Source organism: Dipodomys ordii, unplaced genomic scaffold, assembly GCF_000151885.1.
Source record: "Dipodomys ordii isolate 6190 unplaced genomic scaffold, Dord_2.0 Scaffold34, whole genome shotgun sequence".
NCBI lineage: Eukaryota > Metazoa > Chordata > Mammalia > Rodentia > Heteromyidae > Dipodomys > Dipodomys ordii.
Window position 1 is genome coordinate 14,046,513 of NW_012267250.1, and position 17,224 is coordinate 14,063,736.

At 38.1% G+C, this 17,224-nt stretch overlaps 1 protein-coding gene across 4 annotated transcripts in view; it reads right to left on the reverse strand.

Moving 5' to 3' along the window:
• The window catches only part of Herc4 (HECT and RLD domain containing E3 ubiquitin protein ligase 4), a 111,146-nt gene that overhangs the window by 92,861 nt on the left and 1,061 nt on the right, over nt 1-17,224 (reverse strand). For 3 of the 4 annotated variants that reach the window (XM_013017158.1, XM_013017155.1, XM_013017154.1), the window contains exons 2-3: nt 16,399-16,429; nt 15,171-15,473 (exon numbers count right to left, since the gene is read on the reverse strand). Coding sequence is in view for 3 of the 4 variants with exons in the window: in XM_013017155.1 (XP_012872609.1) it covers nt 15,171-15,396 (226 nt within the window). In the remaining variant the exon portion in view is untranslated. Of the gene's footprint in view, nt 1-8,653; nt 8,712-15,170; nt 15,474-16,398; nt 16,430-17,224 lie in introns of those variants that run through there. The other variant, XM_013017156.1, reaches the window with a different exon arrangement.

Genomic DNA, 17,224 nt, shown 5'->3' on the forward strand with positions numbered 1-17,224 from the left:
GTAGAGTGCTTGCCTTGCATGCATGAGGCCCTGGGTTCGATTCCTCAGCACCACATAAGCAAAAAGAAAAAAGCTGGAAGTGGCGCTGTGGCTCGAGTGGTAGCCTTGAGCTCAAGAGCTGAGGGACAGCGCCCAGGCCCAGAGTCCAGGCCCTATGACCGACAAAAAAAAAAAGAATACACATAAACATACATAACCATGACACTATTACACATATACATGTTTATGTGTATATAATATGCATATACACATATATACAATGGTACATATATATATATATATATATTCACAAACATTACAAAGTTATAGTAATCAAAACAGTATGGTACAGGCATACAAACAGACTAACAGAATAGACCATAAATAACTCCAAACATACAGGGAAAATTATTTTTCAACAAGGGCATCAAAAGTAGACAATGGGGGAAGAGACAGTATGCTAGAAAAACTTGGTTTCCAGATATAGAAGAATGAAACTGGAGGATTTGATGGTTACTCTGATGTAAAGCACTGGCAAATGAGCAAAGCATCACATACCAAGTTTGAGTCCTGGTTTCAGACAAAAAAAAAAAAAGAAGGAAATAAAAGAAAGAAATTGTAGCCTTATATACAAAATCAAGTCAAAATGGATAAAGGATGCTCTGTTGACACTGGACTGACAGATCATTTATCACAAAAAAAGTCATGATATAAAAAACAAACAATGCAGCCATAAAATTTAGGTAAACAATCACATGAACAACCTATGGCCTGGGATGAAAACTATCTCACAAGAGGTTAATAAATAAATTCATAAAGAACCCTTACAAATCAGGGCCAAAGTATAACCTGAATTAAAAATGAGCAAAGTCAGGCACCAGTGGCTCATACCTGTAATCCTAGCTATTCACGAAGCTAACATCTGAGGATTTCAGTTTAAAGACAGCAGGAAAGTTCATGACTCATCTCCAATTAACAACCAAAAAACACAAAGTAGAGTCGTAGCTCCAGGTATAGAGTATAGCCTTGCATGAAGAAAAAGCTAAGGAACAGCACACAATACTGGCACACAAGCACACATGCCCACACACAAATGGTAAAGTATCTAAACATTTTTCCAAAGACAGAAAAATTGCCAACAAGATATATGAAAATCTGCAGTCTAAGAATCGGAAGTGAAATGCAAATTAAAATCATTCCCTTATATACTTCACGTCCATAAGGATATTACCAAAAAGAGATAAATGCCAATATTAAATGTGGAAAATACGGGTCCTATACATTGCTGGTAGGCATATATATTCCAGACATTATGGAAAATAACAGAGGTTCCTATAGAGATTTTTTAAAATGTAACTATTTCATACTCAGAAATCCCTTTTCTGAGTATATACCCAAAGAATATGAAATCTCCTAGAAAGGTAACTCCAGTCCAGTGTTCACTGCAACATTATTTACAATTGACAAGTGGATAAAGAAAATGTGATGTGTGTACAGCAGACCCAAGTAAATCGTTCTAAAGAGACCAATGCTGCTGGGCACCCATGGCTCATGCCTGTAATCCTAGCTACTCAGGAGGCTGAGATCTGAGGATCATAGTTCAAAGCCAGCAAGGGCAAGAAAGTCTGAGACTCTTATCTCCAATTAACTACCAGAAAACCAGAAGTGGCACTGTGACTCAAGTGGTAGAGCACTCACCTTGAGCTAAAGAGCTGAGGAACAACATTCAGGCCCAGAGTTCAAGCCCCATGACCAACAACAACAAAAAAAACCAATGTTGAAGAAAAAAAACATGAATCCTGCTGGGAGTTGGTGGCTCATGCCAGTAATCCTACATACACGGGAGGCTAAGAACTGAGGATCAAAGTTCAAAGCCAACACAGGCAAAAAGTCCGTTAGACTCTTACCACAATAAAACACCAAAAAGCCAAAAGTAGAGCTATGACTCAAAGTAGTAGAGCAGTAGCCTTGAGCAAAAAAGCTCAAGGACAGGATAGCACCAAACACACATACATGTGTACACACACACACAACCTACCACACCACAATGCTCAGGATACAGGAATTCAGAACTGTACTGAAAATGCTTGATTCAATTTTCCTATAAGGCCAGAAACAAGCTGCCTTTCAATAAAGCTAAAGTTCTGATTTTATCATTTCAACTAAATACATTAAATTTTTGGGGGGAGCTAGGGGGTTGGTCATGGGGGAACTCTGGGCATGGGAGCTGTCCCTGAGCTCTTCAGCTCAAGGATAGTGCTCTACTACTTGAGCCACAGCTCCACTTCCAGTTTTCTGGTGGTTAAATGGAGTCTCACCTACTTTCCTGCCCCAGCTTGCTCTGAACATTGAACCTCAGATCTCAGCCTCCTGAGTAGCTAGGGTTACAGGTGTGAGCCACCCGTGCCCAGCCTACCTTGCATTTTGAGCACCATTTGCTTTTGGGGAAGAATGTAAATAAGTATAGTAGAACCCCATTCTTACGTGTGTGTATGTGAACCCCATTCTTACGTGTGTGTGTGCGCGCGCGCATGCACGAGCGCCAATACCAGAGCTCTAATTCAAGCCCTGGGAGCTTCCCTTAGCTTTTTTGCTCTACCACTTGAGCCACAGCTCCACTTCTCTTTTTTTTTGTCAGTCCTGGGGCTCAAACTCAGGGCCTGGGTGCTGTTCTTGAGCTTCTTTTTGCTCAAGGCTTGAGCCAAAGTGGCACTTCCAGCTTTTTCTGAGTAGTTTATTGGAGATAAGAGTCACATGGACTTTCCTACCAGAGCTAACTTTGAACCATGATCCTCAGATCTCAGTTTCCTGAGAAGCTAGGATTACAGGTGTGAGCCACCAGTACCCAGTTATTTCTGGCACAGTACTAACACACACACACGCGCGCGTGCGCGCACACACACCAACTACATAGCATTACATTCATTACATTGCTAGGTGGATCTTATTTTGAAGGTTTCTCAACCAAAAGAGATATTAACATTGTTTTTTGTATCTTTCCAAAGTAACATGTTACAAATTCAAATAACATTGTACAAATTCAAATAGTTTTATTAATTTCCTGAACATAAACTTTTTAGATAAGATGGCATATGTATTTGTAATTCTGCTATATAGTAGTAACTTTCCCCTGATTTTTTCTTATATAGAAACAACATACAAATACTTATTTACTATCAAAAGTTTCATTAATTGGTGTAGAAAAAAAGGTACCATTGTGTACTATTTTGCATTTCTCTATGAATGAGGGTGAGCAATATTCACTTAAGAACTGCTTTTCTTTTTACTTTTCTGTGACCTACCTGTTTCACATACTATGTTATTTTGCTATTATATTTTATATTATATTTTGTTATTTTGCTATTATATTGCTATTTTTTCCATTTCTAAGAGTGTTTTACATGTGGGAGATTAACACTTGTTATGAATCAGAAATGCTTTTCCATTTGTCTTTTCAACTTAGTGACATGCCTAGCATAATGTTTTGTACTTTTATAAGTAAAATTTTCTTCTGTTTGTTGTCAATTTTAATCAGAAAGGCTTTCCTGACTCCAAAATAATAATTTCAAATTGTCCATGATTTGTTCTAGTACTTTGATTAGTCTTTACATTTAAATACTTGAGTCACAGGAATTTATCCAAATAAATTCCACACATGGCATGAGGTATTAATCCAACACTTTTATTCTTTAGATGATTTCCAGTTATTCTAGGACCACTTACTAAATTGTCTCCACCTAAATCTTTTCCCTAGTATTCAAGAAGATGTAACTCTATGTCTTGGTTTTGACATTACATCTTATGGTTTAATGTGTCTATTTCTGAGGTAGTATTAAATATTAAGGTTTTATAATTAAATGTTAACATCACATAATAGCCAAGTTTTGTAAACAGTTCAGATAGTCCACAATAGATGAGTGGATCAAAAAACTGTGGCACCTATACACAATGGAATTTTACACAGCCACTAGAAAGAATATTGTCATTTGCAGACAATGGATGGGCCTAGGACAAATCCTGTTAAATGAAGTAAGCCAAGCTCAAGCTCAGAGAGACAAATGGCACATGCAGAAGCTAGATCTAAAATACATGATAAATTATATAGTACTCTAGGCATTCAGTCACAGTGAGACCAAAGGAGGATACTCCTAGGAGAGGAACAAAGTAGTGTAATATACCTCTATGTCTCTAATCATATAACAAAATGAACTCCAAGAAATGGAAACAAGGGTTTTTTTTTTCTTTTTCTTTTACATCTTTATAGAGGGGTAAAAGAGCACAAAAATGGAGGGACACAAAATAAACAAATACAGCAGTAGTACTCAGTAGAAACTATGTTGAAAATAAACTATACAACTTGTGGGTGAGGATGTAGATGGGAAAAACTGGGAGAGAACAAAGGGTGACAGTCAATAAGAAATGTACTTACTACTTGACTTATGAAACAGTAGCCCCTCCATTTATCACCTTTATAACAAAATTAAAAAATAAAACGTTAATATAAAGCTTAATGAGAAAGGCTTTCCTGATTTTTATCTAGTTTCCTTCTTCCCTCCCCCCACAAAAAAAGGTTTCACTATCCCCTCAATAGTGCATTCTTCATACAAGGCTTACATTTTTCCCCCTTGTAAATCTAACCATATTTTACTCTGGTAAATTAAAGCATGAAAGATGCATCCATTGGAGAATTTAGGGTTTTTTTTTTTTTTTGGTTGGTCTTGGGGCTTGAACTTTGGGCTTGGGCGCTGTCCCTCAGCTCTTCAGCCCAAGGCAAGCGCTCTACTGCCTGAGCCACAGTCCCACTTCCAATTTAGGGCTTCTAAGAAAATATTCTAAAAATTTCCCCTTTTGGTAAATCAGCTGCAGACTAGAGACTGAGCAGATTCTGTGCTGGGAAAGTTTCTAAGCTGACCGTCTTGCAACTCACTCCTACAGAGAAAGAAAAGTTCTGGAACACACGGTTTACTGTCTGGGTATCTGCAAGGGAAGAGCTTTCTGCTTTCATCAGTGACGGGTAAGGTCCATGCTAGGAGGTCCAAGTCATCCCAAAAGCCAGGCTGCATCTGTACCCAACCGCACTGTCTCCATCTCCAAACCTTCCAGCGTTGGGCTTGAAGGATAGCCAACCAGAAGACCCATGGTACTGAGTTTCTGCTTCCATGATTCCTAGCCAGGTTGAAGGAGGGTGCACTTTAAAGGAGATCTTATTACTTTTCCCAGACCTTTAGGCTCAAAATAAACAGATACACAGTAGTTTGTGTTTGGAATTAAATTGTCAATGATATAGCTGAAATTTCCACTGATGTTTCCATTTATTTGGGGTGTGTGCATCTTCACCATTTCTTCGTAGTGTTCCTTGATGACAAATGGTAAGTAATGGGAAATATCTCTTCCATAAATCTTGCAAATGACAGGTAGAAATGTCACTGTCACATTAATGTGGTCTGTAAAGCCCACAATGCCAAACTCAGGTGGCTCAAAGACAAGTTGATGGCCAAGAAACTGCCCACACAAAGCAGCAACTGTTGTGTTCCCAAGGAACCCCTCCAAGAAAGGGATGTAGGTCTCAGGCGTCTCTTCCCACACATCTGTGACATCGCAAAATGAGGATGTGTTTTTGTAGTTCCCAATGGCCTTCACATCTTCTAGTTTACACATGACTATGTATAGTGAGTAGGTACAACGGAAGTGTTTTTTAATTCCCATGATAAAATGAGTTTCGTACTGTCATTTTCAAAATGCAAGATACCTCACCAAACATTAGGCTCATGTACTCGATGAGTCACCAAAGAAGTGAGCGGATGGCTGGGGCCCTGTAGTTCAAAAGCATCTTTACTAGTTTTTTTAAGTTCTTTCTTTACTTTTCCATCGGCAGACTGGACTTCAGCGGGCAGGGCTGGAAGGCGGGATGCGCCCCGCCCCTGCGCCCCGCCCCACCCGCCGTGGACCCAGCGCGGGCACCGGGCAGGGCCCGGGGAGGGCAGTGGGCTGCGCGGCCGGGGCCCAACCCGGTGGACGGGGCCTGGGCACTTTCTTTTTTCTTGTGGGGCCTGAACTCAGGGGCTGGACACTCGCTGAGTTCTTTTGCTCGAGGCTAGCATTCTAACATTTTGAGCCACAGTTCCACTTCCAGTGTTTGAGTCGTCAATAGGAAATAAGAGTCTCACGGGGACTTTTCTTTCCAGGCTGGCTTTGAACTGCGATCCTCAGATCTCAGCCTCCTGAGTAGCAGCTAGGATTACAGGTGTGAGCCACCAGCATCTGGAGCACATTTCTTATTTAATGTATCTTAAAAGCTATTTATCTTTTTTGTCGGTTGTAGGGCCTGAACTCTGGGCCTGGGCGCTGTCCCTCAGCTCTTCAGCTCAAGGCTAGCACTCTACCGCTTGAGCCACAGCACCACTTCCGGCTTTTTCCGCTTCTGTGGTGCTGAGGAATTGAACCCAGGGCTTGCAAGACAAGCACTCTACCCCTGAGCCACTTTCTTAGCCCCCTTAAAAGCTATTTTATCTTTTTCTTGCTATATTTTTCTTGCTATAAATTGTTATCTTTTTCTTGTTATAAATTGTATCTTTCATGGTTCCAACTGCTTATTTCCATTGTGTTAATTCTGATTCTGGGCAAGTTATTTAATCTCTTATAGTCTTATTTTCCTCACCTACAGAACTGAGCAAAGCAATTGTATGACTTTTTGAATAATGCAAAGAATATAGCACCATGTCGGCCTAGTTATTATTTTTAAATATCAGCATTACAATTTGTAAATATTTCATTAAGTTTATCTTCCATAATATGATTTATATTTTCTCACTATAAATTTCCATACCATTTTCTAAATAAACATTTTCCTTCTTATTCCGAATTGTAGACTCACTCAACTCCTCAACTGAGTGTACAATAAACCCATGGTTAGTTAGTTAACACAAACCAGTCAACCTTTTACCTAATTTACTCCTCAAGACTTGTAGATTTATTACTGCTGACAGTCTAGAAATGAAATCTATAGCTTAGAAATTCTTGATCAGTTAGCATGTATGTGCTTTTTTTTAAAGATGGTATGCAGCTCAATTCCAATCACATAAAACATTAACTTACCAATTATAGAGAGAAAATGCTTTCTTTATCAGGAAAGGGGGGCAATACTGGGGTTTGCCATTAGGGTTTTGCACTTGCTAGGCAGATGCTATGCCAACTGATCTACACTTACAACTTTTTTTATACAGTCTAGAAAACTTATTTCCTAAGCTGGCCCAGAATCATGAGCCTCTGAATCTCTACCTCCTAAATAACTAGGATTACAGGTGTGAGCCACCAGCATCCAGTGAAGATAAAAACAAAAAACAAAAAAACTTTTTGAACTCAGGACCTGGACACTGTTCGTAGCTTTTCCCCTCAAGGCTGGCACTCTATTATCTGAGCCACAGCTCCAATTGAGCTTTTTGGTGATTAGAGATTGGCCTTGAATTGTGATCCTCAGATCTCAGGCTCACAAGTAGCTAGGATTATAAGCATGAGCTACTGGCACCTGGGGAAAATTCTTTGAAGAAGCCACCATTGTTCTGAGTAAGCATTTACTGAGTTTTGTTTTCTTTGTAAGTTAAAGCTGAAGGCATAACTCAAGTGGTAGAGCCCCTGCAATGCAAGTGCACATCTCCAAGTTCAAATCACAGTACCAAGGAAGGGGTAACAATGCTCAATAGGAAATGTACCCATTACCTTACTCGTGTAACTGTAACCCCTCTGTACAGTATCTTTTCAACATTTTATTTTATTTTTTTTGTCGGTCATGGGGCTTGAACTCTGGGCTTGGGTGCTGTCCCTGTTCTCTTCAGTTCAAGGCAAGAACTCTACCACTTGAGCCACAGCAGCACTTCCTGTTTTCTAGTGGTTTATTGGAGATAAGAGTCTTAGTGAGTTTCCAGCCAAGACTGGCTTTTAAACTCGATCCTCAGATTTCAGCCTCCTGAGTAGCTTGGATTACAGGGGTGAACCACCAGCACCTGGCCTTCAAACCCACAGTACCATCATAAAGTTTTATGAAACACTAAATCAATGAATCTCAGAGACAGATGAATATACCTACATTCACAACACAACTAATTCAAGTTCTAATATTAACCACCAAATCAACCTTACTATGGACTTGTGCTATTAGCAGAATGGCAGTTAAGACAGTAGAGGGATATATAATTTGATGTATAACAGAGAAATGAGAAAAAACTAAGTGTTACGATAGTGAGTTTTGTTGAACTATTCTTGGTCTAGGGGTACATCTCAGCATCAAAGTACCTATTTAGCATGCTTATGGCCCTGGGTTTGATCCCCAAACTCACAAAAATGTATTATACATATACATGTAATATTATATGTATACTATATATAATTAAATTTTGAAATGAATATTCTTTTAGCACACAAGATTATAGAATACAAAAGTGGCATAACAATATCATAGTAAAATGCTGGTTTACTTCAATAAGCCACCAAATAGAATGGTAAGGAAAAACAATTTGTGCATTAGAATTTGATCTGTTTCAAACAGAAGACATTATTGTAAATAATACTAAATATAAGCACAATTTAGGGGATAAGGCCAAGAGACTGGCTGGCTTAAACTTTCAGATTTAATTTATAGCTGTTCACCAGTCATCTATGGTTTTGACAAGTTACTTACCAACTTGTGCCGCCATTTCTCCGAAAATTTATCCCCTAAGATGAGGATAATTCTTGCAAACTGTGTCACAAGGATTTTGAAAGGAACCATGAGTTATTGTGTAATGCTCTGGAAATTCCTCAGGTGTACGGTCCTACACAAAGTAAAGTATTATTATACATCTAACAGTAGCACCTACATTGATTTTCTTTTCCCCTACATTCCACATTGTGATTCTTGGGTACTAGAGGTCTAACTCTGGTAATTACTTTTCTTCAAGTCTTCACATCATCCATGTATTTCTATTCCTTAGAAAATATTGTGAAAAGCAGGAGTTATAAAACAATAAGCTTCTCTGGCCTTATATGTTTTGGATATAAGGCACATAGAAAAATTTAGTATTTTAAAATCTGCTCTTCAGTGAATAATTTTATTTCATGTATTTATGTATTTATTTTCCTATGCTACTTTTTAAATTTTCAACTACATTTAAAGGAGCAGTTCATTCGCAGACTTATGTTTTATGAACAGAGAGAACGGGTCAGAAGATGAAGCAAGAAAGACAAGCAATGCCCTTCTAATTCTAATTTCTGATATGTGATCAAAATGACTAATAGTAGAAATTATTTTGAGATGTAAGAAACATCAAATCAATGTTCATCTTCTAACTTCTACGAAAGTGCTGCAAATAAACTTTTTTTTTAATTGGTGGATTTACTAATTGCTACTCTTCAACAATACATGCATACACATATACAGTACATATATATATGAACACATACACATACGTACATAATTTTTAAGTTTTTAGTCTTACGCTGTTCTCAAAATGCATTTTGAGTTTATGTGCAAGGTAAAGGGGATATGAAACATGGAATCTTAACTATAACTGCAGCTATAAAATAGCACTTTTGTAAAATTTATTTTTAATTAAAAATTTGGAATTATTAACAAAAACTGAAACTAGTTTCTTCCCAGGTGAATAAATATGCTTCTACTTTCTTGATATGTCAGGAGAAACATTTGGGAGATTGAAAGTAAATATTTGGCCAGGTACCAGTGGCTCACACCTATATTCCTGAGATCTGTGAATCTCAGTTCAAATCCAGCCCGGGTAGCTAAATCCAAGGCTCTATGTCCAATTAACTAACAAAAAACAAGACGTGCAAGTGTGGGTCAAGTGACCTTGAAAAGAAAGAAAAGGCTCTGAGTTTAAGTCCCAGTATAGGAAACGAGGGAAGGAAGGAAAGGAAAAAAGGAGGAAAGTGCAATGTTAATTTGCCTTATATCTTTTTTTTTTCTGCTTGCAATACTGGGGTTTGAACAGAGGACTTTGTGCTTGCCTAGCAAGCTCTCTAACATCTAAGTAATAGCCCAGCCCTTTTTGCTTCAGTTATCTTTCACATATGGTTTCCTCAGACATATGGACATCTCAGACTGAAATCCTTCTCTGTCTCTGCCCAACCATATCCAGCTTGTTTCTGAAACAAGGTCTTGCTTTTTTTTTTTTTTTGGTTGGCCATGGCTCTTGAACTCAGGACCTGGGTGCTGTCCCTGAGCTCTTTTGTTCAAGGCTAGTGCTCTACCACTGAAGCACAGCTCCACTGCCAGTTTTGGGGTGTTGAACTGGAGACAAGAGTCTCAGGGCTGAGAATGTGGCTTATGAAGCCATAGGTTTGATTCCTCAGTACCAGATAAACAGAAAAGGCCAGAAGGGGCACTGTGGCTCAAGTGGTAGAGTGCTAGCCTTGAGCAAAAAGAAGCTCAGGGGCAATGCACAGATCTCAAGCTCAAGCCACAGAACTGGCAAAAAAAAAGTCTCACAGACTTTCCTGCCCAGGCTGGAACCATGATCCTCAGATCTCAGCCTCCAAAGTAGGTAGGATTACAGGCATAAGCCACCAGTGCCCAGCCTAACCCTGTTAATCTCTTAAATTCAGTTTTCTCATCTGTAAAATGGAGACTTATACCTGCAACAGCTACAATAAAATACTGCTTTGAGTATTAAACAAAGTACTTAAAAAAATTATAAACCACAAGAAGCTATTGAAACAGTGCTTTTTTTTTTTTTGGTAGGTTGTGGGGCCTCAACTCTGGGCTTGGGTGTTGTCCCTGATCTCTTCAGCTAAAGGCTAGTGTTCCACCATTTGAGCCACAGTGCCACTTCCAGCTTTTTCTGCTTATGTGCTGCTGAGGACTCGAACCCAGGGCCTCATGCATGCAAGGCAAGCACTCTACCATTGAGCCACCTTCCCAGCCCTGAAACAGCCCATTACTTACAAATTACGGTCATAATATAATACTATTTCTGACATGAAACAAATCAAACACATACAAAATATTTATTTAGGCTTATCGACACCAATTTATACCTATGACTGATATTTAGTAAATAAACTTGTCAATAGTAATACATTTCCTATAGGTTATCTTAAGATGTTCAGAAGTAAATCTGTAGCTATAAAAACTAATAATTTGCTGGGCACCAGTGGCTCATGCCTGTAATCCTAGCTACTCAAGAGGCTGAGATCTGAGGATCACAGTGTTCAAAGCCAGCCCAGGCAGGAAAAGTCTGTGAGACTCTTATCTCCAATAAACCACTCAGAAAACAGGAAGTGGTGCAGTGTCTCAAGTGGTAGCATGCTAGCCTTGAGCTGAAGAGCTGAGGGACAACGCCCAGGCCCAGAGTTCAAACCCTACAACCAACAAAACAACAACTACTAATAATTCATTTAAAGGGACTCATAAAGCATACTTAAGATTCATTATTTCCTTGCTAGTTATAAATTAGGAAACTGAAACACTAGCTTCAGAAAGTACTTAAAAAGGTCTTGCCCTTTGCCCATGGCTCATGCCTGTGATCCTAGCTACTCAGGTAGCTGAGCTATGAGGATTGTGGTTAGAAGCCAGCTTGAACAGCAAAGTCCCTGAGACTCTTACCTCAAATTAAGCTGGAAATGGAGCTGTGGCTCAAGTGGTAGAACACTAACTTTGAGCAAAAAAAACTCACAGACAGCACCTAGTCCTAGCATTCAAACCCCAGCAGTGCCACCAAAAAGTAAAAGTTCTTATGTAAGAAAAATACACGAAAGTGAAATAGATATTAATTTCTCGAGAAATATTTCAGAAATAGCTAAGGTAACAGAATACCTACACAAAACAAAGATGAATATGAACTTAATCAGCTAAATCTCCAAAATGGTCCCAAGGATGTCAAGAATGGAAACACTTTCCCAATAGGCCATAGGCAAAATCTATTTACTATATACAAGGCCAGGTCCTCTAGTGAATTATCATGATTCAACGCCTCTAGCTCAGTCCTATCATCTCAAAGCTACTCATTGGTCTTAGATCTGAGAATGGAGGTTTAAAAGCTGTAAGTACAAGCAAACAAATCCAAGAGACTCTTATCCTCAAATAATCCAAACACGGGAGGACACACACACATACACACACACACAATGTAAGTGTGACTCAAATGACAGAGTGCCAGCAGTGCAGACTCATGCCTGTACATTAATCTTAGCTACTCAGGAGGCTGAGACCTGAGGATCAAGTTCAAAGCCAGTGCAGGCAGGAAAGTTCATGAAACTCTTATTTCCAATTAGCCACCAAAACAAACAAAAACAAAAAGCAGAAGTTGGCGCTGTGGCTCAAGTGGTAGATCCATATCTTTGAACAAAAAAGCTCAAGGACAGTGCCCAGGCCCTGAGTTCAAGTCCCAGGGCAGGTACACACACACACACACACACAAACATCATCATTCAAGCACCTTAAATCAAGATGGAAGTTAAAGATGAAGACCCTAGTTTTTCCTACTTTTCTGTATCATGGAACTAAGATTTCTGATAATAAAAGGTTTTCCTCAGGATCAAAAACACAAATACACACATAAATACATATATAAAAGTAAGCAATCCAGCCCCAAACCTACTTCCTACTTCCTGGCAACTTATTTGAATACTAAAAGAATGTTTAAAATTAAATTTAAGTCATTATTTTTATACCCAGAAATCTTGCTTTAATTCCACAATGATATTTCCCATTATTTAATTTTCATGGATATATCATATAAAATTTTAATTCTTTCCATTTGTTTTACTTATACCTTAATTCCCAACCCAAAATCTAAATTTATGTGACAATTTTTTTTATTTTCCTATTCCATAGACTGTGGTACATACTTTAGACAAAATGAGTTGGCCCCTAAATCCCCAAAAAGGGATAAAGAGAAAACCTACCCTCCCAACTTTAAATTAGTAAGTAATGTTTCCAGGATCACAATGGAATTATCACAATGTTAACTATACCACAAAGGGGCTAGTTAGGTTTTTTGAATCTAAGGTATAGTTAAAAGGTACTTCAAAGCCAGGCACTGCTAGCTTGCCTATAATCCTAGCTACTCATATGGCTGATATCTGAGGATTTTAGTTCAAAGCCAGCCTGGACAAGGAAGTCTGTCAAACTCATCTCCAATTTTTTTTTTTGGGTCCGGTCGTGGGGCCTGAACTCTGGGCCTGGGCGCTGTCCCTCAGCTCTTCAGCTCAAGGCTAGCGCTCTACCATTTGAGCCACAGCACCACTTCCGGCTTTTTTTTCTTTTTTGCTTATGTGGTGCTGAGGAACCGAACCCAGGGCCTTGAGCATGCAAGGCAAGTGTTCTACCACTGAGCCACCTTCCCAGCCCCTCATCTCCAATTTTTGGTACAAAAGGCTGGAAGTAAATAAAGCTGAGGCCCAAGTGGGAAGACACTAGCTTTGAGCAAAACAAAAAACAAAAGAAAAAAAACTCAAGGATAGTGCCAGGCCATGAATTCAAGCCCCAGAACAAGCACCAAAAAAAAAGGAAAGAAAGAAAGAAAAAGCTATTCCAAACAGTAGTCATACCATTACAGTCAGTCAGTATACTGACAATTTCTATGTGCTGGCCTTTTACTATTTACTTGACCTTTCTAAAGCAATGCACAGATGTTTGGCCTATAGAGCACCCTATGTACAAAGAAAAGTAAAAACCTCACCTTCAAAATCTCAATTTGAAACAACATTCCAAACCTAAGCAAAAATGTAAAGGAAGGCCTCAAACATAAAGACAATAAACAAATATATTACAAATATATTAGCATCCTGAGTACCTCAATACCTGAGATTATAAAAATCTAGTAAATTCCATAAACTATCCTTTGAGGTACAGTACAAGAAAGCTGCTATTTATCTTGAGTTGTACAATAATTAAACGTATTGGATCATTATCATTCATCCAACAAAAATTATAAATTAAGGCAGAAGAGATTAAGACCCTAACTACAAAGAAAGGATATGAATTCTACAGTATTTGTAAATTAGAAAAAAAGGGTAGTGAGATGCACACAAAAATGAAACTTCAATACCTACATTAATTTCAAAAAAGTAGAGTAATAATAGAAACCACTTATATAAATAAACTGATAAAGAAAAATAATTGCTACAAGAAATACTTAACTACCATTACTGTTAAAAGTTAAAAGAAACTCCATACATGTGGTCTTAATCTGAATTTACGGCTTAATAACAATTTTTAGTTAACATAACTGAAAGCAAAAACAGCAATATTTCTGAAAGTAGTATTTAATTTTAAAACATATAGGAAAACAGAACATGAAATGTGACCAAATTCCTCAAAATTCTTATTACCTGAAAATTTTATTTTGCTTATTATAACTACTGCTACAAAACCCACATTCACAAAATCTTTTATAGCTAACATGGACAGTCAAAAGTGGAAGAGAGAAATAAAAGGCATTTCCAACTAATCCAAATAAAGTTGTATATCTAAAATATGATAGTGATAAATAATGGAATCAAAATATATTTTAGGCTGGGTGCTGGTGGCTCAGGCCTGTAATCCTAATTACTCAGGAGGCTGAGATTTGAGGATCGTGGTTCAAAGCCACCCAGGCAGGAAAGGTCATGAGACTATTACCTCCAAAACAGTCAGAAGTGGCACTGTGGCTCAAGTGGTAGAGCGCTAGCCTTGAGCAAAAGCAGCTCAGGGCCTGCACTGAGGTCCTGAGTTCAAACCCCAGGACTAGCAAAAATAATAAATAAGTAATAAATAGTATACATTATATTTTATATTATATCACATATAATATATATAAAGAATGCATATATACATATATATTTTAGGTAAGTAACTGAAAAAGAATGCTTTCATTCAGCCCCCCTCTCTTCACTGAACAGAAACATCACAGAATAAACTAGGAATTTAAAAATCTGTCCAAGGTGGCTCTATACCTTTACACTCTATATCAAAGATTATCAAAGAAGGCTACTTTTGTCTATTGTTTTACAATGTCATGCAGTAAGAAAATACAACAGTGGTAGATTTTTTTAAGACAAAAATGCTAAAAGCATGCAAAATGTCAAAGATACATTTTACTCGTACTTTGTTTGTAAGCCTGATAAAGGATTATAGGCTTAGGTGTTCAGAAATTATACATCATTTCCAATTTTTTAATGATATAATTATTAGAAATGGTAAGATAATTTTTTTGACTTACCTGGTTTCTTCCTGGATTTTTCATGACCTAGCTGTCCTAGATCATTACATCCACATGTGTACACAGTTCCATCATCCAGAACAAAGACTGTATGTCTGAGCCCACATCCTACATCTCGGATTTTTTTATTTATAAAAAAGTCACTTTTTCTGGGCTCTAGTACAATTTCTTCATCAATTCCACCCAAACCTAGTTGTCCAAAAGATGCATTTCCCCAGCACAACATGCTTGTAATTATTTTGGTCTTCCAGTTTCAATAAAAAACTCCCTTCTGAAACACTGGGAAGTTGAAGTACCCTATGTCTGAAGAGATAGAAAAGAAGTTAACATGACTTCAAAGAAAACCTGATACACAATTGTTTGCATCAAGTACTAGGCTACAGTAATTACTATACAATAAACATTAAACACATTTATAAGATGCTACAAGTAAATATTATTCTATCTCAGAAATTAATCAGCTATATTTTTTAATGTATTACAAACAAATGTTTAGGAAAAAACAGTTTCTACAATTCTTTGCAAAACTTAAAACATAGTAACTAGTTTGACTCGTTACTTTATGACAGACTACATATTAACTATGATACACTCTATATTAACTAAAGGAAACAATAAATCCTGAATGGAATTATTGAGTTTTTGTTTTTGTTTTCTTTAAATAATTTCAATACCAGTATAAAAAAAAGTTTATTTTCTATTCCTGGGGCTTGAACTCAGGGCCTGAGCACTGTCCCGGAGTTTTCGTGTTCAAGGACAGTGCTGAAACACTTGAGCAGCTCCACTTCCAGCTTTTTAGGTAGTTCATTGGAGATGAAAGAGTCTCACTTGGCTGGGAAGGTGGCTCAGTGGTAGAGTGCTTGCTTCCCAAGCATCAGGCCCTGGGTTTGATTACTCAGCACCACATAAACAGAAAAAGACGCAAGTGGCGCTGTGGCTCAAGTGGTAGAGCACTAGGCTTGAGCTGAAGAGCTGAGGGACAGTGCCCAGGCCCAGAGATCAAGCCCCATAACAGACAAAAAAAAAAAAGTCTCACAGACATTTCTGTGACTGGATTTGCACTGAGATCTTCAGATCTCAACCTTCCGAGTAGCTAGGATTACAAGTGTGAGCCACTGGAACCAAGTTAGAAAATCTTTTCAATATCGAAAAACATACACTCAACTGCAGAAATACAACCTTGCAATCTCCCTTAACTCCTAACTTAATTAAACAATCTAATACCTACCTCCACATCAACAAAATACTGAAGTTCTTATCTGTAACAGAAATGAAACCCATTATGGAAAATTGTATTAATTCCTCACAATTTAAAAGACTTCTAATTATTCATACTAATGAGGTATATAGGAAATTAAGATTTTTCTGTACAAGTTAATAGAGTTCATTATGACAAATTTTACATGTATATAATGTATTTTATCAATTCAACCCCTTCCCACTTGTTACTAAGCTGTAATCTTAAAATACTGTATTTTTTAGTCAAAATACTAACATCTTAACTTCTCTATTAATTTAACTTTAAAACTGAATCAGTGGGATTATAACAACAACAACAACAAAAAGTGCAGCCTAAATGTCAAGATCCTCCTCTGAGTAATCTGTACCTCTGGGATAACTATTAGAAGACCCGGTGGCAGCGGAGGGGGTGGGGGGAGGGAAGGAATGCTTATGATCCCAGGAGTGCAGGTTTTTCAGGAATAGGAGAGGGGGGCAGGGACATTGATGGTTCCGTGGTGAAAGCTGCAGAACTTTCCAGTACACTGAACAGTGATTCCGCTAGTAAAGGCAGAAGTATCAGAAGTCCTCTTCATTTAATCCTCTATAGACTTTTAAAACACATCGCATAGAAAGAAAGGAAGGAAGGAAGAAAGAGAAAGAACCCAAGTCATCCTTACTCCTGCAGTAGTCACACACATTCCTTACACCTAGCCTACGGGAAGTTTCAGGATCCAATTTTCCTGCATTTCGGACGTCCCATCCCACTAGACCCATCCATGAACTGGAAGTTTGTTTTCATGATTGGGGGGGGGGGCGGAACATGGGTCCCCGAC